At 36.9% G+C, this 24,632-nt stretch overlaps 1 protein-coding gene across 6 annotated transcripts in view; it reads left to right on the plus strand.

Moving 5' to 3' along the window:
* Positions 1-24,632, plus strand: part of NFIX (nuclear factor I X) — a 219,297-nt gene that overhangs the window by 34,442 nt on the left and 160,223 nt on the right. For 5 of the 6 annotated variants that reach the window (XM_081936955.1, XM_081936957.1, XM_081936959.1 and 2 more), the window contains exon 2: positions 12,984-13,515. In XM_081936955.1, the coding sequence (XP_081793081.1) occupies positions 12,984-13,515 (532 nt within the window). Of the gene's footprint in view, positions 1-11,634; positions 12,443-12,983; positions 13,516-24,632 lie in introns of those variants that run through there. The other variant, XM_081936956.1, reaches the window with a different exon arrangement.

Raw genomic sequence — 24,632 nt, forward strand, 5'->3', positions numbered from 1 at the left:
CTTATCGATGGTTAGCCTACTGGTGGTCGAAAAGCTCAATAAATTGCGTGCTGGTGGGTGTCACACATTGGTGGTTGTGACACATATTTTGAGCGACGGTGCTGCAGCAGAGGGATGAAAGAGCCACATGAGGCTGACCCCTGGTCTAGAACATCACATGTGATTTTATAAACCGGCTTTGGTTATGCACTCCTGCTTCCGTTTACTCATTCACCAATATTTTCAGTGTGGCAATTCTGCCCTGTCCATTTCATCTTACCTGGTTGCACTTAGGTCTTTTAAGAAATCTATGTATGTATGTATGTACAGTATGCATATATGTATTTATTTATTTAGAATACTACATATCATATATGGACTAACAATATATATACTGTATATATATTAACATTTCATCTAGAAATATAACAAAATATAAATACCATGATTTTTAGGAAAGAAACCATGATATTCATCTATAGATGATTAAGGGTAAACCAAAACATAGTTTCATATAGACAAGTATATAGATGCAGTAAGTCTTGAGCTACATAGAGTTTTGAAATACACCTTAATCTGTTTACTTCCATATGTACAACTTCTGTTAAATGCTGAAAAGCAGCCATGTTATTGGTAGGCCAGGGCAAATTAGCTTCAGGATTGAAGTATAATTTCAAGTGGAACAATTGTATTGTCATTGTCTACAGTGGAAGTGTCAAAAAATTAAGATAGTGGTTTCAACCATATGACCAAAACCCTTTTATATATATTGTATGCAACATGTGTAAAAAGGGGTGGGGCTTAGCTTGCATCTAAGGCTACCATCTGTATGATAGTTTGTTATGTGCTACAAATATTCATGGAATATTAGTTCACAATGGAATTTAAGCTCAAAACAACAGCTTAAAATTTACGATGCATTTACTTTTTGGTGAGTGAATGGTGAATTTATTTGTAGGATTCACAATTGGTGATTAATCTCTTTTTTATTTTATATAGAGGCAGTGCAGAACCAAGCAGCAGAATTCTTATATGAGTCACAAATATTGAATACCTGAGGCAAAACAGAATATTCTTAAGAAGTTGTTTAATTAAAGTTAAAAAAAAAACCACCATGCCTGACATACAAGAAAAGCAATGGCAACACATTCTGAAATACTCAATAAACTTTAAAAGCTACTGTTATATAGCTAACACCACAGCCACTTTTCAGGAGATACAGGCATGTTCCGTCAGCCCACTTTCTGCCTCACTACAAGAGATAGGAGGTTCAAGGCAAGCCTGTACAGTTTCTGATTGTCTAAGCTGAGCAGAGAAACAGCTTCATACTAGCAGTTTGAAATTAAAAGTGGCTTGCTTTTTCAGTGTGTTTAGACTTGCAGAAGTTAGAGAGCGGTTAAGGAGCTTGTGCAGTCTAACCCACTATGGCTGCTGGACTGCATTTGGCCTCCTTGTAGAAGAATTGCTTTAATTCCTCAAATTCTTATTTAATTGTGTCAGTTTGAGAAAATTTACTTGCTGTCTTTAGAAAGGACATTTTTGTTTCTAGAGCTGCTTTCTTCCACCATGGAAAGCTAGGACATTAATCCAGTTCCAATTCCTTATTGTTAAAATGTGATCAGCAGTAGGGCTGTTTTGCCTTTGCAGATTTCTCCATTCAGCAAAAAGGCTACCTTACATCCAGACATTATTTTGGAATAGGTATTACAGCATTGATTGCTGTGCCAGTTTAATTGATATCCTGTCTTACCAGAAAGGATGATTCTCATGGCAACTAACAATAATAAACATCTAGACAAAATCACAGAGCACACAGTTATTAAGTTGCAAGTAAAATCAAGTAAAATACATACGTTAAAAAATACAAATAACATCAAAGAATTCCATATACACACAGACACCCAGCAAAAGCCAAATACCTGCCTGAATGCAAATGTAGTGCATTTGCCTTTTAGAAGACAATTGCCTGGCTCTTATTAGCCTCAGAATGGCTACCCCAGAGGGAATAACATTGCAGGCTATTTTTTAATAGTTAAGTTCAACTATTGTGCCATAAGCTTTCCTGTGGTATCTTTAGCACCTAGAAAATGAATGTTACCATATGCGTTTGTTAAAATTTGCAGAATATTGTAATTTGCCTTAATATGGACCTTTTTGTTGAGGCAACATTTCTATATATTTGTGAGTTCATGAAGAACAGAGTATTGATATCTTTCAATGATAGGTGGGATATAATTTTGATATGTAAACAAGCTTGAGGTTGCTCCCAACATCTGGATTGTTCCACTCTGATGTTGTTTAGAAGAGTCATGAACAGCTGGTTCTTCAAATAGGCCTTCAATGAGGGAGAACAAATCCCCTTACTTCATCATACTTGCCATTTTTATTTTTTAATATTCTATTGATTTTATTAAATTTCTTTGATTGTTGTGAGTCACTCAGAGTCATTGATAATTTAGTTATCGTTATTATTATTGCTGATTCCTGTGGCTTCAGTGATTTAGATTTTTCAGTGCAATGGGCTCTGCTCTCAGGGTATCCAGAATGGCATTGATGATTAAATAAAGCACTGGGATAGTCCTGGGAAGGTAGTGGGAATTTCTATCAATTGATCTGAAATTTATGAAGAGGAAATTTAAAATTACAGTATAAGGAGATGTGAGGAGTCAGGCCCACAATTCTGGAAGATATCTTTATATTCTAGCTTCAATATATTTCATCAATCTGAGGAGCATTTCGACACATACACACACACACACACACACACACACACACACACACCATATATAGATATAGCACTTGCATTTCTAGGGAATTCTTAAACATATTTAAATCTATTGGTAAGATTCTCTTTACTTGGAAAAAGATCTAGAAATGTCAGTAGAGACATGTCCCACTCCCAACAAATCAGTGCAGAGTCTTCACAACATATTTTATCTCCAGCTCTATCTAGCTTTTCTAGATTACAAGCCTCATCAGGTGCTTAACGAAAAAGTATTCATTATGTTATGCATATTCATTATGCAGTGTTTCAGTTCCCTTCCCAGCATACATTATACTATTGTCGTCATGAGATTAATTTTGAGACATTTCATATTTTATTATATTTTTGTCTTTTCTATTTGTTGTGGAGTTTGGTTGCCAAGATGCCTTTAGAAACATGTTATATCATTAAAACATTTTCTGATACCAAGCTGTTGCAAAATGTTGCAATAGTGGGTGCCTGATGTCTCGCCTCCCTTTCCATTCCTCTGTTAATGTAATCAGTAATTGGAATAAGAAACAGATATGGCATTTCTATCAGTTACCATTCGTGCACAAAGTCTATATGCAGATGGGAGTATTTCAGAGGTTTGCAGGTGGGATTGTAAAACTGTTGTGAGTGCCTGCATAATGATTTGTCAGTTTATATTGGTTTCTTTAGTTGTAATCTTAAAATGCTGAAACCACCCTTTATTTATATGTATGAACATTTGATGTAATTGTTACAAATGCCAACCAGAAAGTGATTGTGACTTGTCTGCTATCTAGAGCCTTTTTTGCCTTTAAAAAAAGATTATAAGACATATCTTTTTAGTATTCTATCTAAAAGAGTAAGATTCACATAAATGTATTAACCACCTTTAAAAAAGTTTAAACATGTAAATATCAAGCCTTGACTCTTTGGTCAATTTCACTCTAAAACTTTTTGAGAAGTTATTAATGTATGAATGTAGATACTTACTTCAGGCTTCTGAGATCTTTCTTGTGTTTTTCTCCAGAACATCTTCAAAAAGTAGATTGAAAACATTTGTTTCTAATTTCAGTTAACTTCAGTTTAGCTTTCTGGTCAAACTCTAAACTGTGGTTAATCTTAACAATAGTTTATTAAACCAAGCTATTTTTATGAATCATAAAGTACAATTGTAGTTGCAATTGTTATGTATGAATAATTATAAATAAAGTAATAGGCATTCTGTCTTTGCAGCAGTGCCAGAAAGGGTAAAACCAGGGAGTCTGAAATACATTCATGTGACAATAAACCATAGTTTATAAATCCTGGTTTCATGTTCTCCACATGAGTTAGACACAGTTCTCAATTTGAGACAGAATACCCATTGGTTAGACTGGTGTTGAAGAGTCGCGGTCATTTTCAGTGGGATAAGTCCAATTAGCGTTATATCTGAATGCTGCCAATGAATTGTGCTGGTCTAGACCAGGGGTGTCAAACTCACATCACATGACGTATCAGGACTTTCCCCCTCTTTGCTAAACTGGGTGTGGGTGTGACCAGCGGCTTATTCAGAGATCATGGTACAAACAGTGAAAGGAAAATTGTTCCTTTTGTTTCTGGTGAATAATTAATTGTCTGTGGGTACTTTGTAAAGTATTGTTTATTTATTAATTTAAATTATATTTATTTTTGTTAAAAATAATTTCAAATGTGTATTAAATGGTTGTATATATTCTTCTTTTTTCTAAATCTGTGTAATATCCATTTTTAAATCATACTTTCTGATATAAATCTTAATTCTAGGGGTGAAAAAAAATAAATACAACACAGATTTAGAAAGTGTCTACTCCTATTAGGGTGGAATTATTTTGGTTTTTAAAATGTATTATATAGAACCTATTTCTCACAATAACCTGCAGGTCACATTCACATTTGGGTTTTCCATCCCAGCTGTAGCTTCTTAGTAAGACAACTGTACTTTTCTGTCTGATGTGCTTGTCTCATCTCAGTCTTCGGCTCTTCCTGATGACTTATCTGACTGAAAAAGCAGTTGCCATAAATGTTCCAGAGCTTCTGATGATATTGGCATTAAGAGTACAGGAAGCCTTATACTAGAGTTCATTTGTACAACAGTAGATAAAGAGCTCTATCTGCTCATTTAATTTCATTTACCATTTTTGGTTGTGGTCTTTGGAAAAATGGTTATGTTCAAGCCAAACTCTGCCACAAAAACAAAACAAAGGAAACAAACTCTATAATTTCACATACCACAAATTTACACACTGACCTGTTTTAGGCACCAAAGGGAGCTTCCCCTTTTCAACGAATGAATTGTACAGTACTTGAATAAATCGTTTGTGAATAAAGTACAAATGAATAAGTCGTACTTGAATAAACAATAAATGGGGGTGGGGAAGGGAAATGAGGAATCCTAGTGAATAATGAGAACACTTCCTATCATAAACTAAAGATAAAACTGGGCAAAAGTAATGATGCTTTGCTTGCTGGTTTTTGTTCTTTGTTGCTACATGCCCAGCACTCTTTCAGTATATGTATCTGGGTTTAGACTTTCAATTCTGTAGAATTTTATGTCACTCTAATGATTAATAACTACTGGCAGTGTTTCTACAATTTTATGTAAACCTTACTAAGCACAAACATTTAGAATTGTCACTAACAGCAAACCTGGTGTTATTGGCATTCTCAAATGTTTTAAACTTTAGAATTAGTTCGGAATACTCATGTGCTGGGGAGCTAGTATTTAGATCATGTTCTTAATTCTGTTGTAGGAATTGTGGATTTATAGGATCATACTGTAAATTAATTTTTATAAAATATACTTTTGTTGAACAATTTAGCCCTTATGGCAAAAGTTGAACAATTTTATTCAGTAAATTTGTAATCAAAGAGACTCTCAATTTTTCATTCTTAATCCAGTTATTGAAGGGAAGTATGATTATGTACAGAAGTCAGGACTACATTTATTACTCAGAAATTAAGAGTTTTAATTGTTTTTGTCCCTATTATAATTACAGAAAGGAAGAACAAATAGATTTTCCGGACTCCTTCAATTTCTTCCATTAAGTCCAATTGGTTGTTTAATGTTAAATTATGGAACAGCTTATTAAACTTGTTTAATTTATTTCTCCTTGCCTACTTACGAAGTGAAATATTGAGATAACTGTTTTTAGTATTTTTATAATAGGTTCTTGCATAGATTTATGCAATACTGTTGTTCCGTTTCCATTTTGTGCGTTGTTTATTTTCCCTGCTCAGACAGGGAAAAGAATATTTGAATGCAATTCCTCTCTCACTTTTTTGGGAGTGGGGGATAGAAAATTGAAAGGGGTAGTGAACCATGATTCAAGAGGCTGAGAGAGAACCTTTCTTTCACAGCATTAATTAACTCAAGTTCGTTAGGACGTGGAGTCTACTGCAGTTTTCCCTTGTTTGTACTAAATCAGGTCAGAGAGAGAAAAACTTTTCAAGCAGACTCTAAGTGTTATAATGCTCAGAAGAATGAAAAAGCAAAGCAAGCTGATATAACTATTATATCGATTGATATTGTTCTGGGAATTGTTGTATAATATGCCAAAGATGTGAGGTGTACATTAATAAATATTTCCTATAGTTGGGAAAGTGAATTATTTTAATATTGGAGAGACATAAGTAGGAGATATTTGATGATTACTTTAAAAGAGGTGAGTTGGCAATTACTTAGAGACTAGGTTGTTTTCATGCGAGCGTTGTGCAATGTACAGAACACATTTTTTAAAAAAGTATGTATATTGGGATACTATTCTGTCTTATCAGGCAATAACAAAACAGTTTAATTATCCCAATCCATGCTGAAAGTTGTTGTTCGTGTCCCCGTCAATTTCTTTTATTTTAATCTCTATTATGTGTTTGTGTATTTATATAACTTTGCTCCTATATCATGATGTATGTTGTAAAATAGTGCATATCACCATTTTTTATAATGATGGGAAGATGTAGCCACCTTAAATTTAGTACCCCATTTGGAACCCAGCCAAGGTGGACATAAGTCCCATAGACTCATTTTTAGCAAAAAAAGCTTTCTCATTTCTGCACTCTGGGGGGAAAAAAATGCAGGAGCAAGCCACAGGCTAATATGTTGTAGGTCTCGCTAGCCCTGTGGAGAGTGGAAATTTATGTGCTATTCATTCACTAAGGAAGTAGTTTGCCAGGGTGCTACTGACTGTTTCTATGACAACCCCAAGAAAGCTTTACAGTTGATCCTCTTGCTGGAAAAGAGTGAAAGTGAGAAGGAGGGAGGGAGAGAAAGAGAGACTCCAAAAATGAAAAGGCAAAAATAAACACACAAACACGGAAAATAGACAAAGAGTTGGAAAGTTTTATTTGAAGCAATTAGCTTCTACAGCCCGCTAGATGCTCTTTTGGGAGCATATTGTAGTGTAATATTTACTCTTGAGTAAACATATATAGAATTTTGATATAAACATTTTTCCAGACTTTACAGAATCCCCTACCTCCAGGTCAGCATTTAAAACTATGCTTTTAAATAAACTTTTTCTTAAATGAATCCCTTAAGATCTTTAGTTAATGCAGATAAAAGTGATGATGCTTTAAACGGAAATGGCAATGATAAAAACTTTTTGGTGAAAGAAGGCAGGGAAATTGTTTCAGATATTAGAGCTGACTCTTTGTTTTCCTCTAGTTGATCTGTTTCCCTCAGGTTTTTAGAATAACTCTTTAAAAATATACTCTTCTTTCTTCTTTCCCTTTAATTAATATGTTTCTGTTGGTGTCGTGTATCTTCTAGTTAGATGTACTCATTATTTTATTTCTCCTCACTTGTTTATTGATTGATTAGATGGAGAATATGATACGCACATTTTCTCTTCAGTCAAATTATTCCAATTTATTATTTTGCAAGAAACAATTATCTTCTGTACTAGACCTCTTGTACATGGCTACCTTTTATTATTTAATGTTGGAAACCAGGGGATGATACAAGGAACTTCACTGATTTGAATAGAAGTTATACAGCAACCATATGTGGCAAATTAATTCCACTCTGCGGTTTTTGTGATGTTAGGTTATTTCCCTAATATGGCTGTATCGAAGTATGCATTATAAAAAAAAATCTGTTGCAAAATCCCTAAATAAGAATAAATGTTTTCTAATTTGAATGGTCAACAGCTTCCTTTGTAATCACCAACAGTGGATGCCAATGCTTGACGTATTTCCAGTGTTTCATTTGCAGTCTCTGTTTCTCTTTTGATTAAATGACAAATATCCACAGCGATATTCAAACTAACCTCGATGTAGTATTAAAAGAAAATATTCACTTCTCTCTTTCTCTCTCTCTCTCTCTCTCTCTCTCTCTCTCTTTAAAAAGTTTTTTTTAAAAACAAACATATCATTGCGTGAACAGTGTGGTACCTGGGGTCACACATTCTAATATAAATAAAACTAATCTCTCTTTTTTTTAAAGAATAAAAATGCTAGATGAAACATTATGGGTTACTTATCCAATGTGGAATTCCACCTGCATCTTTATCTCCATAAATCCCATAGAAATCTGATACTGATGCAGGATAACGATTAAATTACACGTGTGCTTGATTTAATGTATTATAAAAGTAAAAAGAGTACATCAGAATTTTAGCTGTGACCGAGTATTATATTATAGACGGGTATTGTTAGGGCTAGTGAGATCTTATAATCAGTTCAGGGGGTTGATTATATTGAAATAAAAAATATTGCAAAGGGCTCCAGCATCGAATTCAAGTCTGGGGTTGTTTGTACTTATACATGACCAAAAATTGAATAAAACATGGATATTGGTACTCCTTTTATTAGGGGAAGAAAGATATTTATACTTATTTGCAGCTTCTCATAAGTATCCCTAGAGTTGTTTTTAAAATCTAATTTTGTGCAATGCCTTTTTTACATAGAGGAATAACATATTTCAGTTCCATATCAAATCTCATATTAAATTTAAAAATGTATTAGTTGCTTAGAAGTTAAAATAAATACATTAATTTAAAGGAATCATTCTGTACATAAAAGTTGGGAGTCTTTACGTTCCCAAGTAATGAGGAAGTGAGAGTCAAATGAGTTTTGAATTTCACCAACTTATTTTAAAAATCTTTGGGGGATGGCTAGAGAGGAGAGAGAGGGAAAGGGCAGTTCATTTTTCTTTTATCTTCTTTATTCTACTTCCTTCTGCTTCAGCTTGCACATATACCCCCTCATGACAGAGATGCAGAAAAGTAATCTCCAAGCTTTTGTGCCTGGAGAGAACTTTTCCACCTCCACTGTCTGCCTGCCTTCCTGCTCACCTATAATCTGTGTGATCGAGCAGAAGGAGCAGGTTTAGGTATCTGGTCACAGTCCTTTGATATTTTGTCACTTAGAGTCTCTGAGTGGTGTGGGGCAGCCTATACTTTTCCCAAGCAATCAATCAGTTTATGTGTGGGAAGGGCTTGGATGGTCCTGTATCCTACTCCAATGGACTGGCTAATGCCAGATTTGTGGGTGGACAGAAATGAGAAGCAGCTATTTGTCCCGTCCCCCCCCATTTAAGATGAGCAGGGCAAACCTTCACTTATGATTTGCAAATGTAAATCCGGAGCTCTCATCAGCCAACTTACTTGGCTGCTGAAATCCTGGCAACAAGGCCTAGAGCTAACAGTGGGCATTAGAAAAGGCTCAGCATAGGTCTGACTTTCATGCTATCTCCATGGACTACCTATCACGAGTATATTTGATATATCAGGGGCTGCACTCACATAAGCATAGTCAAAACTAGAAATACTTCAAGCTATGACAGTGCAAAGAGGAATGTACACTGCCCTTTGCGTCAGTATGAGTAGTGCCCCAAATTGTTTGCAAATTGAGCTTCTTTGTTATTGTTACCCTATGAGAAGTTGATAAAGTGCTTAGACAATGGATGAGCTGAGTCGAACAAACAAACCAGATTCAGTTATAATAAAGTAAGAATGACTTCCCAGGTCTTTCTAAAATGCTCTCATACGCTTTGGAGGACTGATTATTATTAGGGTTGCGCACATCGTCAGTCAGATGTTTATATGGATTTGGCATTTTTGTCCACCTATCAAATGCTTTCCAAAGACCTGAGATAGGCAGATGTTGTTGTTTAATAATATTAAAGGCTTTGTTCCAGACTATAAGCTATTCTAAGTACAGCTGCCATTTGCAATTGATTTGTAACAAGTCATTATTTCTTTGTTTTCAATTTTTGTATATTTATGACAATAAACAAATTTTCTTTTAGTATTCTTGAAGATGTTGGTATTATTATTGTTGTTTGTCACATAGTCAGCCAGAGGTTCAGACTGGATTTGGTATTTTTATCCACCTATTGAGTCCTTCCTAAAGACCTGGGATAAGCAGATATTGTTGTTTGACCGTGTTAAAGGTATCATTGTACGATGGTTATTAATAATCATAATCATTATTATTGACTTTCTTGTCCATATTTTTAATCCTCTTTAAAACTCCCCATTTTATCTTTATGATTTCTTCTTCCATTTGATTACCTCAATCTTACACATTATATCACTGATGGCTAACATTTTTGTCCTTCCATGCCGAAAGCCCCAACCCCCTCCCCCGTTTGGGCCTAGCAGGCCTCCCTGAAGCCTCCTGGGATCAAAAATGGGCCACAGGGGGGGCGCACCCACCCCCAATCCTCCCGCCCCTGCACGTCTCTCACATGTGTGTCAGAGACCTGAAAATCAGCTAGCCACTGGGAGGCACGCGTGCATGCGTGATGGAGCTGAGCTGGGGTGATGGCTTGCGCACCTGCATACAGGGCATTGTGTGCCATCTGTGGAATGCATGCCATAGGTTTGCCATCACGGCACTATATGGTATATAATGTGTACTTGTCCATACATATAATATATTTTTGTATTATATAATATGTAACTATTACACATTTTCTTTTTGTTGTCTTTCTTTGTACTATTTTTCCTTTTTCCTAGAGTTCTCTATCTGAAATTAATTTATACTATTTTAAATCAGCTCTTCTGATGCTCTTTGTTTTAAACTTGCAACATAATCGAAAGTCAGGTAATAAAAAGTGTGTTGTGATGAAATATCTTAAAATAGCTGCTCTTGAAAAAGTTTCAGGATAGTTCCAACTTTGCAGTATGCTTAAGTTTTGTCATGTTTGGTTTATTGATTTGGGGTTAGAAGACATAAATAATTTTATCAAAATGAATGATTGACGGCCAACACTAAGGATTGAAGTTCTTGGCAAATGTTAAGATGAAGTGGCAGAAGGAAGGCGAAATGTGCAGAAAACATTTTGCTAGGAACAGGACAGACTGGCTGGCTGAAGTCTGAGGTAGATAACAGGAACTTATGAAAAAATGTACTGGGGCAGGGGACAATGACTTTCCAACACTGCTTGAACTAAGAAAAAAGTAAGCTAAATCTGATTGAATCTTAAAGAGTATTATAGTTGAACAGATCTTTTCCTAGAAATAGTTGGGCCAAGAGGTGACAGAAGGAGAATAAGATGGAGAGAGAAAGACAGAACAGCTGCTTTCTCTGAGCCTGTGGGGCTGTCTTGGGGGGTGGGTGTATGGGTTTGGGGTGTATCCTAGGAGATTTATTTATTTAAAATATTTTGCAAGTTGTATTCTAGCCAAAATCTGCTGGCCAATAAAAATGCCATTGCAGCTGGACTTTGCTTATTTGTTAGATACAAACTTGTCGATTTGGCAAATTGTTTTCAGTCTCTTAACTGCACAGTCTCTTTCTCTCTGTGTCTCTCTCTGCCACCCCCTCCCTGATTCCTTCTCTGCCAACCTCCCCCTCCACCTCCCTTTTCCTTTGATGCAGCCATTGGCTGCTCCACGATAGTCTTCTTGCCAAATAGGTGGATCCTTCTCCCCCCCCCCCCTCTCTTTCTCTCTCTCTCTTTTTCTGCTGGCATTGGCAAAGGCAAATGGTTGGGGACCGAGCATGAAAGGAGAAAGCAAGCAAGCCAGAGAGTTTAGGAGGAAAAAGGGAAAGGAAAAAAAGGGGGAAAACAACAACAACAAAATCCCCCATACCCCAGCAGCTGGGTTTTGCCAGCAGCCGATCACAGCTGATCCCAGAGTGGAGTCTGCCCCCTTTCCCCTAGACCTGCGATCACCCCTATTCTCAGGCGGAGGGAGCCACATCTAAGTTGCATCTTTGCATTTCTGCCAACGCTGAGAGAGATTCTTCCCTGGTCTCAGCTTCCCCTGTCTGATTAGTTGCTGTTGTCCTTCCTATTTTTTTTAATTTTGTTTCCTTCTTCCCTTTATCACTATTATTGTGTTATTGTTGGTAGTATTTTTTTTAACAGCCATTTGGCATTTTTAACCTATTTTTTGCATGTGGCACAGGCAGAGTGATGTTGATTTATTTCTGTCTTTGGCTGAGGTTTCCCTTCCTAGTTGCCTTCTTTCAGTTTTTAATCCTTCCTTTTTGCTTTCCCACTCTTTTTGTTAAACAAGACTTGAACATTTTGGTGAACAGTTTGCAGTGAAAGATGCAGCCAACAATTATTTTTTACTTAATTTAAGAAATATCCAGGACTCTTGCCTACCCTTCCTTCGTACAGTTTTGCATTCCTCTTTTTTTCCTCCTCACCTTCCACCCCGTATACCCACAATATCGTCCGCCTTCTATTCTCTGCAATTCTGAGCCCAGAATTTCTGAATCGGGGGCTTAGCTTCGCCGGGATGAGACAGAGCAATGGTAATTATCTCCATTTTTGACTATTTTTTTCCTGGATGCTTTTGTTGTAGGGAAATTTTTATTTTTAAAATAAAGTTAGAAGACCCACTAAAATTATTTCAATTAATAAAGAATATTTAGAGCTTTGGGTTTAGGACAGGTGATCAGAACTGATTTTGTCTTTAATTCCTACATTGCTAAACAAACTTCAGTGCTTTTATTTTTAAAGGAAGTGAAATTTTACTTCCACAACTTTATGCTGATTTTTTTTTTAGATTTCCATAGTAATGCATTGTCGAAACAATATTAATTCTACTGTTTTCTCTCCCTCCCCCTCCCCCCTCCCCAAATTCCCGCTTGTCCTTCTTCTTCTAGTATAGTATTTATTTTTTAGCTGGATTAATCACATTCTGAGCTTGGCTTTATGTGTTCTCACTTTGCTGTTTCTCTACCCCGTCCTATAAATTTCACGTTGCGATGCTTCCCCCTCCTGATTTTCTTATTCTAATGGATTTTTCCTTTCTTTGTTTTGCATCCTTTCTTCTCACCCTGTTCTCCCCAGGATGAATTCCACCCCTTCATTGAAGCTCTCCTTCCTCATGTCCGTGCCTTTTCCTACACATGGTTCAACCTGCAAGCTCGGAAGCGAAAGTACTTTAAGAAGCATGAGAAGCGAATGTCAAAGGATGAGGAACGAGCGGTGAAGGATGAATTACTTGGTGAAAAGCCCGAGATAAAGCAGAAATGGGCATCCCGACTCCTGGCCAAGCTACGCAAGGATATCCGCCCAGAGTTTCGTGAGGACTTTGTCTTGACCATTACGGGCAAGAAAGCACCTTGTTGTGTCCTCTCCAATCCAGATCAGAAAGGCAAAATTCGGAGGATTGACTGCCTGAGGCAGGCTGACAAGGTTTGGAGGCTGGACCTAGTTATGGTCATCTTGTTCAAAGGGATCCCCCTTGAAAGTACTGATGGGGAGCGGCTTTACAAGTCGCCGCAGTGCTCAAACCCGGGCCTATGCGTCCAGCCACATCACATTGGAGTCACAATTAAAGAACTGGATCTTTACTTGGCGTATTTTGTTCACACTCCTGGTAGGTCCTACATATAACACCAATCATGGTTTTTGGTTTTTATGTTTAATTTTATGGGCAGTTGTTTTTCTCCAAAATTTTCTTTTTCTGTATATGTTTCCTTTCATCCCTGATTAGCAAACTGCTAACTTAATATGTGCACTAGGATGAGTCCACCACGCTCAGTTATTTGAAAAATAACTGAAAATAACAGGTAGTCTTTCTTGATTTCCTGGTTCTTTCCTACCTGTGATGCCTGTAACGTCTTATGGTAAAGAAAAACTCTTGCTGAAAGCTGAGGGTTGGGGGGACGGGACAGAGGTGTACAAACACATTGTTTGTTAGGTAAATGTCAGATCAGCAAAGAGAAAAAGGTTTTATTTAATTAAAAGGCAAATTGAGGAGCATTTATTTTGGGGTCAGAATTTTGTTTCTTTGCTTGATTCCACTCCCCTCCCTAATTCCTTTTGTTGGATCAGTTTAATATATCAGCATGCCCGCAGCTTGTAAACTGCAAACATTCAGATAGGCACTCCTGGACAAATAGTGTGGCAGCATTAGAGCAATAAATGAATTTTCAGTGCCTGCTGTCCCACATAGGAACAAGTTTCTCAAGGGAGAGTTAATAAGTGTGGAAGGGATAGTTTGGAACCCCTTTCTTTTGTTTTCATGGCCTCTTTTTCAGTTGACTTTATACTGTGGATATACTGTATAGAGGAACAAATGTCCGTATTGTATTTAATTATTATTTTTTCATCCCCCCCCCGCCCCCCCAGCTCTCTTTTAGTTTTATTATCTTGCAATTGAAACAGAAATGCCTGGCTTATTTTTAGCACTATTTGCTTCCGACTTTGAAATCCAAATTGGATGGCTGCAGAATATTTCTAGATTTATCTTTTGTTCTACTCTAAAGGATCTGCCCCAGACTTCCCTTCCTCCTTCTGTTGCTTCTGTAGTATTTTTTGCTTCTTTTTCTTTTTCATTTGCTTTTAAGAGGTCACGTTTCCAACAATAATCCAGCTTTCCTGGATGCCACTTCCATCTTTTTCTTCAACAATGACAAGACTCTTCTGTATTAAACCCAGTTGTCTATCTACTGGCCACCTTATGTGTCCCCCCCCACCATCTGTGTTTCTATAGCTTCAGTCTAATAATATTGCCAGGAGTTTTTTCTCCTTTTTTAGAATATGGCCCATCCAGGGTGTGTCCTGCAGCCTCTGGACAATGTCAGGAGGTCCATCTCAGCGCCTGAGGATGGCGTTACTGGCGCACTCGTGTCATCTATTCTGCACAGCTCAGGGCACTTCCAGGCCTGGCAAGTAAACATCAGCATTCCTCTATTCCTTTCCTTCAAGCGCTTTTCCTTTTCCTTTCCCACTCTAATTAAACTAGGCCCCTATCACCTCCCCAGCCAGACCCACACCCATCCCTTTAAACAGAGAATTTCCCTTTCATACCGGAACATGTACATATCAATTTGTGGCAATTTTACTCGCTTTTAGTGAAGAACAAGGCAGCACAAACAATCACCATAAAAAGAAAACGAATTTTAAAAGTAGACCTTATCATGCTTTCTAAAATTCAGATAAATCATCTGAAAGGGATTATCAGTCCATATCCCAAGCCAAATAAGTGAAGTTGGGTAAACTCATGAGGTGAATAAAGTAAATGACCTCTGATAATCATTTATGTTTTAATGATTAAGTAGTTCTCCACATATATTGGCAAGTAAGCCAGCAAATCATTCTAAAATGTAATGTGATCCTTAAGAAAACTGAATTCCTTGCATTTTCATGGAAGTATATATGTGTGTATTCACAGTTGACTTATGTAGGCCATATTCTTCATTTCTACTCCAATGAAAAGCTCCAGAGTCAAGAAGGCCATTTAGGCATTAAGCTTAAATAGTTTGTTATAAGAGTTTGCTCTCTTCCAGTTTCAAATTTCTGATATCATAAGCCATAACACGATATGAGTGGGTTACAAATATTTGATGGCATTAATAACATGCATGCCGTTATTTTGCAAGATTCTCTTAACACTACAAAGTGTTTAATCTTTTAAGTAAAATAAAGAAAACGAAGAAAAGATATGGTGGAACAGGAAATTTAATTCATGCCACGGAAGACAGGAAACAAAACTTGTGCTAAAATTCCTTTTACCAGTGGAATAAGCTAGATTTTAAAACCTACCAAACTTTAAAAAAATGATTCTGTGTTTAGCCTTAGAATCCCACTATACTGCCTTTTTTATCCTAGCTTTATTTCTGTACAGGTCCTAAATAAAGATAGCAATAAGTAGCATAGACAGTAAATCAGACAGATTTTTGCTGATTGCATGCCAAAACAACAGTTCCTAATTCTGTGCTTTCCATAATACTTCATTTATTATTTGATCTTTTGGTTTTAAGAAAGATACTCAAGGAAATTCGTATGGCAAATGCAAAAATGAGATGTTGGATATATGTAGAAAAAAGTCAGTGTGGGAGATTGCTATCACCCCTTCCCTGATTGCCAGTTTATATAGATGTCTGTAAGAATGTATGTATGTATTTTTCCTGTTACTGGGCCAGAAGTAAGTTCAACTGTAGAGAAGAAGGGAAAAACAACTTTGGAACAAACTTGGAAAATCAATGATGCAGGATAAGCTAATCTCATCTTTCTCCTTTTCACCGACCTACTTGGACTATCTGAGTATATATCAAAGTCAATCATCAAATTATTGAGGAAAAAGAACATTAAATACTGTATGGGTTTTGGAACACATTTTGCCAAGGTGACATAAAGCTCAATTCTAAAAGCAGCAGTATTATCTATATGTGTTTGAATCAAAAACAACACCTTAAGTGATACAATAATAGGAGCAGTAATATTAAAAAAATTATTGTGGGCCTCTGCTAAGAAAATATGTAATAAGTAGAAAACCTTTAAATCATAAGATTTTAGTTATTCATGTCTTCTAGCTGTAAAAATAATGCATATTTTAAACCTCTTAATCTACATGTTTTTCCTCATAGAATAAATAGCAATGGGACTGGAGAATTTTAATTGGGAAAGCACGATAGCCTCAATACAGTTCAGGGCCCTCCCATCGGTATTGCTGATTATTCAAGAATAGATGGAAGATTCAGATCTCAGCTTTCCAATATCACATCATTAGGTTATGTGCTGCTCTTTCATTGGTAACTTGTTAATTGTGCACAAGAGAATGGAAAGGGGGATAAGAGGATATTGTTCCTATGGTGTGGAAGAGAGACTACTTACTCAGTTGCTTTATCTTAATTGCATATACATAACTTAGTAAAATAGTGCACTTACTAGAATTTAGAGCAATTTGCTTTTGATTCAGTTAATCTTATTTTTAGGGGGTAATCATGGATAAACCTAGCACTTCTGCCCATTTGAAAACCATAACCAAAGTATTAATTCTTACAGATATGATCTTAAAATCAGTAGGGCAATTCATTTATCATCCTTGCTATTGGGGCATTGTTTAGCTTGCTTGGGTATATCTTGGTGTTATGAAAATTGTAAAACCCATTTGATGAAAGTTCATTCATTGAAATGCTAACTTATATCATTGTTTTATTACAAGTCATGTTTGTTTGGTCTATTCCCTTATTTCTTTTAAATTGTAAAACGAGAAGAGAATCCTTCCTTAGTGAAAGCATGTTTTGTAAATAGCTTGAGTACTAGATCCAAAATTTATTATTTTTTTGCCAAGCACAAATACTAGATGTGTTCTTGCCATGTTGGTGTTTTCTGGTCTTCTTCATTATTTTATTTTGTCATGAAGAAGACTACCTTGGGTGATGACTAGAAGGCACTATTTATTTGGTGCTAGGTTACTTCCTGGCTACAAAAACAATCCTCTTTTAATATTTTATATGAATTTGGTAAACAGCATAAAAGTTGTCATGTCATTTCCAAAATCATAGGCCAATGGTGAGTTACAAGTTTGACATAGCTAAAGAAGAACGAACCCTAACCTGCACTAGTGAGATTCTAGAGAAAGCCAATGAAGCGTATTGTTTAACGTTCAGGAAAATATGAATATCCTCCTTTCCAGTTAAGTATAGTGGGTGGTATACTGTAAACTGTCAGACGTTTGCCCTGAGAAATTGTGTTTTTAAGATAGAGATGTTACTGTTGTGTTTTAGTAATCTAGCTGTGAAAAATTGAATTAAAATATTACAAATAATATACAGTAAGGTACAAAATTAGTATATTATTCACTCCACATACAGTGCATTTGGGGGTGGGTAGAATACTGTATCCACTATCACCAGAATGCGATCTTCTTGTCCCTGTTTTTTTTTTAAGATTTATAAATTCTGCTTTTAAAGTTGAAGTACAGCTTGTGAAGAGCTGCATTCACTCTGGAAAGGGGAAGCAGGTACGAGAATTAAAATGGTAGTAATTCTAGATTGAGCAGCATCAGGGCACCTTCAGATTCCATTCCAAGTTATATTTAGTATTAGTATTTAGTATTTAGTATTAATGTTAAGTGCTAAGAAGGTGAAGCATCTCTAAAACAGAAAAACAGATGATTCCCTGAGCAAATTCTGATCTAAATAGTGCCACTGATGAAGGAGGGGCATTGCACTGCTGAGTGTTAGTAGTTAACCATTGCATCGTTAGTCTGGTTTCCCTATTTAATTTTAGGGAAACATGTGGAACTACATATGCAAACAAACCTTCATACTTTCATATTTACCAAAAGCTTCAAAATGTGCCCCAATGTAGTTATGGTAAGAATTGTATGATTCAGTAGCCTTATCAGACATACCAGAATGTAACCGTGAACAGAATAATAGAAGTGTGTATCCAATTTTGCTTTAAAAAGGTGCTTTTTTAGAACTAGAAAAAATAATTTGCCTAGAGATCATTACGAAGTATAAAAAATAAGTGTGCCCCAAACCGAAGTTATTTCTGCAGTGACAGCTGTCTGAAAAGCTCTTGACTGCACATGAAAAAGACAGAAGAATGAAAGAATTAAGTTTTAGGAAAATGGGGGTGGTGAGATTGCAACAGAAATACATTAAAAATAATAACTACAGTATAACTGTGAATACTGAATTAAATGCACTGAACAGTATGCTACCTAATTTGAGATGTTTGACATTGAACAAATTTTTTAATTGAGTTGAGAAAATCAATTGCAAACCGTCATTTCCAGGAAAGCTATGTATTTTTCCAAATCTATAATGGTGTTTAGCTAACTGTGGGTATCCATCCCTTTTGAAATCAATGGTTACTAATATAGATTTAGAATCATGGAAAATTAAGTTTGCAAAGAAATATGTCTACTTTTTGGAGTGCACAACAAAACTACACAAGCATCAGGCTTGAATGTGGAACACATTCCTATAAGAAAGACTGTATAGTAGACTTGTAGAAAAGGAGGGGAAAGGATACCAAAAGGGATTCAAGTGACACAGAAAGAAATTAGTAATAAATAGTCATAGGTGGATTGGCAGCTACTCCGATGCAGTAGATTTGATCCATAAAAGTTTAAATATGACAACATTAGTCAGTTTTATATGTATCATATTTCTCTCTTCCTCTCCTAGCTTTAATATATTAACCTATTTTAAAAACTGTGTCAGTCCCTCGGGTGTAAAAAAATTGTTTTTTATTCTATGGTAAGCAGAGAAAGATTGGCTAGATTACATGGGCATCTCTCCCATCCCCCATGCTTTGGGCACATTTTTCTCTGCCCCACCTGTTTTCTGAAGTGCCAGTTCCTGGAAATGCTGCAGCTTGCAGGTCTCCTCCCATAGATCTTGCTCTGCACCAGGCCGAGGCTTGTGAACTTCCATCCAGTTAGTTGTGACTGACATCAGGTCAGCATGATGATATCCTCTATGATTATCTGCATGTCCCAAAAGGGGAGTTGAACTCTTGGTTGTATCTGTCTGTATGTCTGCCTGTCTTGTAAATGAAGGTTGTTCTCCTTCCTGGAGTTGGGGTTTGATCTTGGGAAATAATGAATAGTCCTTCTGTACTCTGTACAATCTGTATGAAACCAAGGCACTAAAATGGTGAGTGAAGGACTCAAATTGCACTTTGAGGAGAACATGTCTGTTTCCACATAATGTAGAATATTTTAGGAAGACTGAAATAAGATTGTAAATCCATCCTTTTTGGTGGCCATCAATTAATTAAAAATGTAATATAAGTGCCTTTAAAATGTATTTATATCCTTTTCTGAGACACACAAATAACTGAAAGGAACTCAGCGTTGTATTAAGTGGTGGATGTGAAGTGAAACTTCTCTTGAGTAAGTATATCAAGTTTCTTCCCCAGGCACTTTACATCAAATAAACCGGAGCTCTGCTCTGGTACCATCTTCTGTTAGATAGGGTGTTCCCCAGGCATATATATATGCTGGTTTTGTTGTATTCGGGTCTTTTCCCATGTAGGATTGAGATTGTCTTGGCAACGTTTCGGCAAGATCTCACTTGCCATCTTCAGCCCAAGCCTGAAGATGGCAAGTGAGATCTTGCCGAAACGTTGCCAAGACAATCTCAATCCTACACGGGAAAAGACCCGAATACAACAAAACCAGCATACCTACACCCGTGAAAATCTATGAAAACAAATTTTATACACACACACACACACACACACACACCTTGTGGGATATGTAGCATGTTTGAGGCAGGGTTGAACAGGGGGAAGGGGCAAGCGGGAGGAAAAGCCAAAACATCTGGTGCAAAAATTCCCCAGGTCTGCTCAACTGCTAAGATTTACCCAGCAAAATTTCTCTTGTTTCTCTGCTGAGCTGTCTGACTTGAAAAGTCTTTTTACAGACCCAGCAGTATAAACACCGCACCATAAAAGCCTTATTTTAGTTCTTGTTTGCTTTCATTTTCCAAGATGGGTGGAGGCAGGGAAAGTTGGCTATGTGTGGATTCAGTGCAGCAGATCCAGAAGAGCAAGAGAGAGAGAGATCAGGCTTCTTAGTGAGGGATATGACTCCCCTGCCCCACTTCTTTGCATGCCATGCGACTCCTTGAGTAGGTGGAAGTATGGAGGTATGATTTACTTTCTCTTCTCTTTCTGCTTCCTCCCACTACTAGCCCCCTCCTGAGTTAGTGCTGGAGGAGTTACAACCAACCAGATTGTGCCTGAGGGCCTTTTTCTTTCGATGGTCAGGGCAGAGTTGTGATCCATAGCAAGCAACAAAGGATTAGCTCCACTCCTTCAGTACTGTCCTCTCCTATGCTAGCCATTCTTCTTAGCCAAACCAACTTCACAGGGTTGTTTGGGGACATAATTAAGGAAAGCCTTTTTGTATGTGGCCTGGAGCTCCCAAGAGAAAAGAAATTACAAATAAATAAATGTGTCCAAAATCTGGGGTATGAGGATTAGACAAGAGAAACAGGGTCTCAGACATCTAGCAACCAAACTAAAAATGTAATTTTGCAAAAGAAAAAAGAGAAAAGAAAAGGAGGAGCTAATTAGTTTATTACTTTGTTTTGTTTTCTATAAAGCTGCTTCATTATCATTGTTTAATTATCTAGTTGAACTTATCCTAAGGGAACAGGGCAGACAACAGTTAAATCATTTTGGATGGGATGGAAATTGTAGGATATGCACTTCAGCTTGCCGACATCTGAGAGAATTAAATAGAGGAGGTAATGCTGCTTGTCCTACAATGTTAAGATGGCTCCTATGGCTAAAAAATATGTAATTTGCTATATGACATTCTTATTCCAGATCAACTATGGATAAAAAGAGGTTACTTACTTTCTACTGCATTGTATTGAGATAGTTACTCTTGTAATAATCAGTCTCTGCATCTGTGATGATGGTATAGCTACACACATGTCCAGCACAACAATCTTCACATATTTCAGTTTTAAAAGTCTGGGACTGCTGGGCCATATTAATAAGTAACAGCATAACTACCTCTTTCCCAGAAGTATGGGGGGACATCTCATAGGGCCATACAAACCCAGAAAGGCTAGACTGTAATTTATATTGCTTTCATTAAAGTGAAAACGTTTTTAAAAATGACTTATGACAATACCTCTTCCACCTCATTTACATACAAGAAGACATGTAGGGAGTGAGGAACCATAACTATAACATTCTCCTGCTTCTTATTAGTCTGATTAATAACCTCAGTGGTTCTTATTAACCTTACAACCTACAACAAAGGACTTGAATGCAAATTGTGCTTTTCCATGCGCATAGGGACAGGTAACCTGAGGATGTCATATGACTAATCCTTTGGAGCCAATCTGGGGATCGTGCCTCTGAAATCTGACTGCTAAAGGACTGGATTTTTAATTGACTTACCCTAGTTTAAAAAAAAAAAAGCAAGTGGAAGAATATGAAAATGTGTCAAACACAAGTTTTTATTCTCTCTCTCTCTCTCTCTCTCTCCCTCTCTCTCTCTCTCTCTCTCACACACACACACACACACACACACACACACACACACACACACACACAGAGTTTCCCTAAAAATAAGACGGGGCCTTATTTTCTTTTGATAAGCGCTTGGCCTTATTTTTGGTGAGGTCTTATTATTTTTGAGGTGCAGGAGGTGGCAAGCATGGTCACCTCATGGCTGCTGTTGTGTTGCAATATTTTCAGGAAGGGCTTATTTTAGCACATACACTCAAAAGCCTGATTGGGCTTATTATTTGGGAAGGTCTTATTTTCGGGGAAACTGCTTTTGAAACTTTAATAATATTAAATATTAAAATAGCAAATGCATTCTACAAACTAGCAGGCTGTTTTTCCTGTGATGTTTCATGTATCTTTAAAAGACGACACTAAAGACCTCAGTTGCCACATTTGCCCAGAAAGAAAAGATACTGAATTTAAGATTGTATCCCCTCCCTCCTGCAAGGAAGGCCAGGCTGAAAAAAGTTCATGTACTTTTATTGCTATATTTACAGGGCATCTAAGACAATTTTCCAATTATAAATGTAAAGTATTTTGTGCAAATATAGTCTTCCTTTCAGGCAAATACACTGCATGACTTGGACTCATCTGTCTTCTGTTGAATGGTTCAGAAATAAAACTACACTGCAGAGTGTGGTGCCTTCTGTGTCCAATATATTTAGACATAAGTGCACAAATGTTATGGGAATCCCCCCCCCCCCAATATTAATGATGATTCAATTGGAACAGGATCTTGGAATATAACATTGGAGTAAATAAAAAAAGTAGGAGGTCCTAAATTTAATCACTAGCATTTTTTTCTATCAGACATCTTGATCAAAAAATATGGGTTTGAAATGCCAGCGCTACCATGTTATGATTATTTAAGAAGAGTAATTGCAATAGAATTATTATTTCAGCACACTCGTACGTGGAATCCAAATTCCAAAAAAGCTTCCCAAAGTTCCCTCTGCAGTCCCTCTTTAAATCTTGGCATTGTTACAGAGGAAAAATAGGATTTGACTTGGCTTCTCACTTTGAGACAGCTGTTTTGCATAGAGGTTGTAAAAAAAACACTGAAATCCTTATGCTCATATCAGAAAAATGCCAAGAGAGAGAGAGAGAGAGAGAGAGAGAGAGAGAGAGAGAGAGAGAGAGAGAGAGAGAGAGAGAGAGAAAGAAAGAAAGAAAGAAAGAAAGAAAGAAAGAAAGAAAGAAAGAAAGAAAGAGGGGGAGGGAGGGAGGGAGGGAAGAAGTTATCCACTCAGCTTCAACTGCAAGAAAAGGAATTTTCCTGGACTGCTGCTTATTATTACAGTATGGTGATAATGGTAACTGTATGTAACTGCACCCTTTTAAAGAGGAGGGGTTTTGCCCCCTTTTAGATGGCTGCTCCACTACTTCCACAGGGGCTCAGTTGTTATATGGAGGCCCTGGCTCTATTTGAATAATGCTTGCTCTCCTTCTGAGTTTTGTACACTTTTTAACTTTCATCAAATAGCAAATATCTCTGTGCAAATCAGTGCTAGGTTACTTCTGCACATTTAAGCTCATGTGTTCAGCACTATGTTTATTATTTGCACTTAATTCCTGTATACTCTCTCTGTGTTTCTCTCACTCAACAGTTTTCTTGCTATCTTGAGAGATGCACAATTTGTAACAAGCATTTCATACATACTGTAAATGGTCACAGTTTTCTTATTAGACATTGGACATTTAGGCAGGAAAAATCAAAGATATAAATACAGAGTAGGTGAGACCTGGCTCAAAAACAGTAACTGTGAGAGGGACCTTGGAGTCCTAGTAGATGATCACTTGAATATGAGCCTGCAATGTGCAGCAACAGCCAAAAAAGGCTAATACAATTCTGGGTTGTATAAACAGAGGCATAGAATCAAAATCATGTGAAGTACTAGTATCACTTTATAAAACACTAGTAAGACCACACCTGCAATACTGCAACCAATTTTGGTCACCATACTACAGAAAAGATGTTGAGACTTTGGAAAAAGTTCAGAGAAGAGCAACTAAGATGATCAAAGGCCTGGAGACTAAAACATATGAAGAACAGCTGCAGGATTTGGGTTTGGCTTGTCTAAAGAAAAGAAGGGGTAACATGATAGCAGTAATCCACAAAGAAGAGTGAGGTCAAATTATTCTCCAAAGCACCAGGGGGCAGAACAAGAAACAATGGTAGGAAACTAATCAAAGAGAGAAGCAATCTGGAATTAAGGAGAAACTTCCTGACAGCAAAGACAATTTACCAGTGGAACAACTTGCTTCCAGAAATCGTGGCCACTCCATCACTGGATGTTTTTAAGAAAAGTCTAGACAGTCACTTATCTAAAATCGTATAGGTTCTTCTGCTTGAGCAGGGGCTGGACTAGAAGACCTTCAAGGTCCCTTTCAGCTCATTCATTCTATTCTATTCACATTTTGAAGCCCAAATAGAGAACATTGTTCTAGGTTTTCGGGCAATAATATAATTAGGGCAATAAAGGGAGAGAACCTCCTCATGCAAGTAGCATTTCCAAAGAGGCCAGTTTGGAGACTGCAGGAGATAAAGAGACTGAAGTTCAATTCTGCCATTGCAGTTAGTAAACTTGTAGGTGTTGCTGTTGCTGTTACTGTGTATGCATATGGTACATCTCTTTGTACAGCTGTTCAGAAAGATCAGTTGAGACAGATTTCAGCCTGAAAGAGTACTGATAAAGCGATTGCTGTTTACAAAGACAG

This window comes from Natrix helvetica (assembly GCF_964273705.1).
Source record: "Natrix helvetica genome assembly, chromosome: 1".
In the NCBI taxonomy this organism is placed as follows: domain Eukaryota; kingdom Metazoa; phylum Chordata; class Lepidosauria; order Squamata; family Natricidae; genus Natrix; species Natrix helvetica.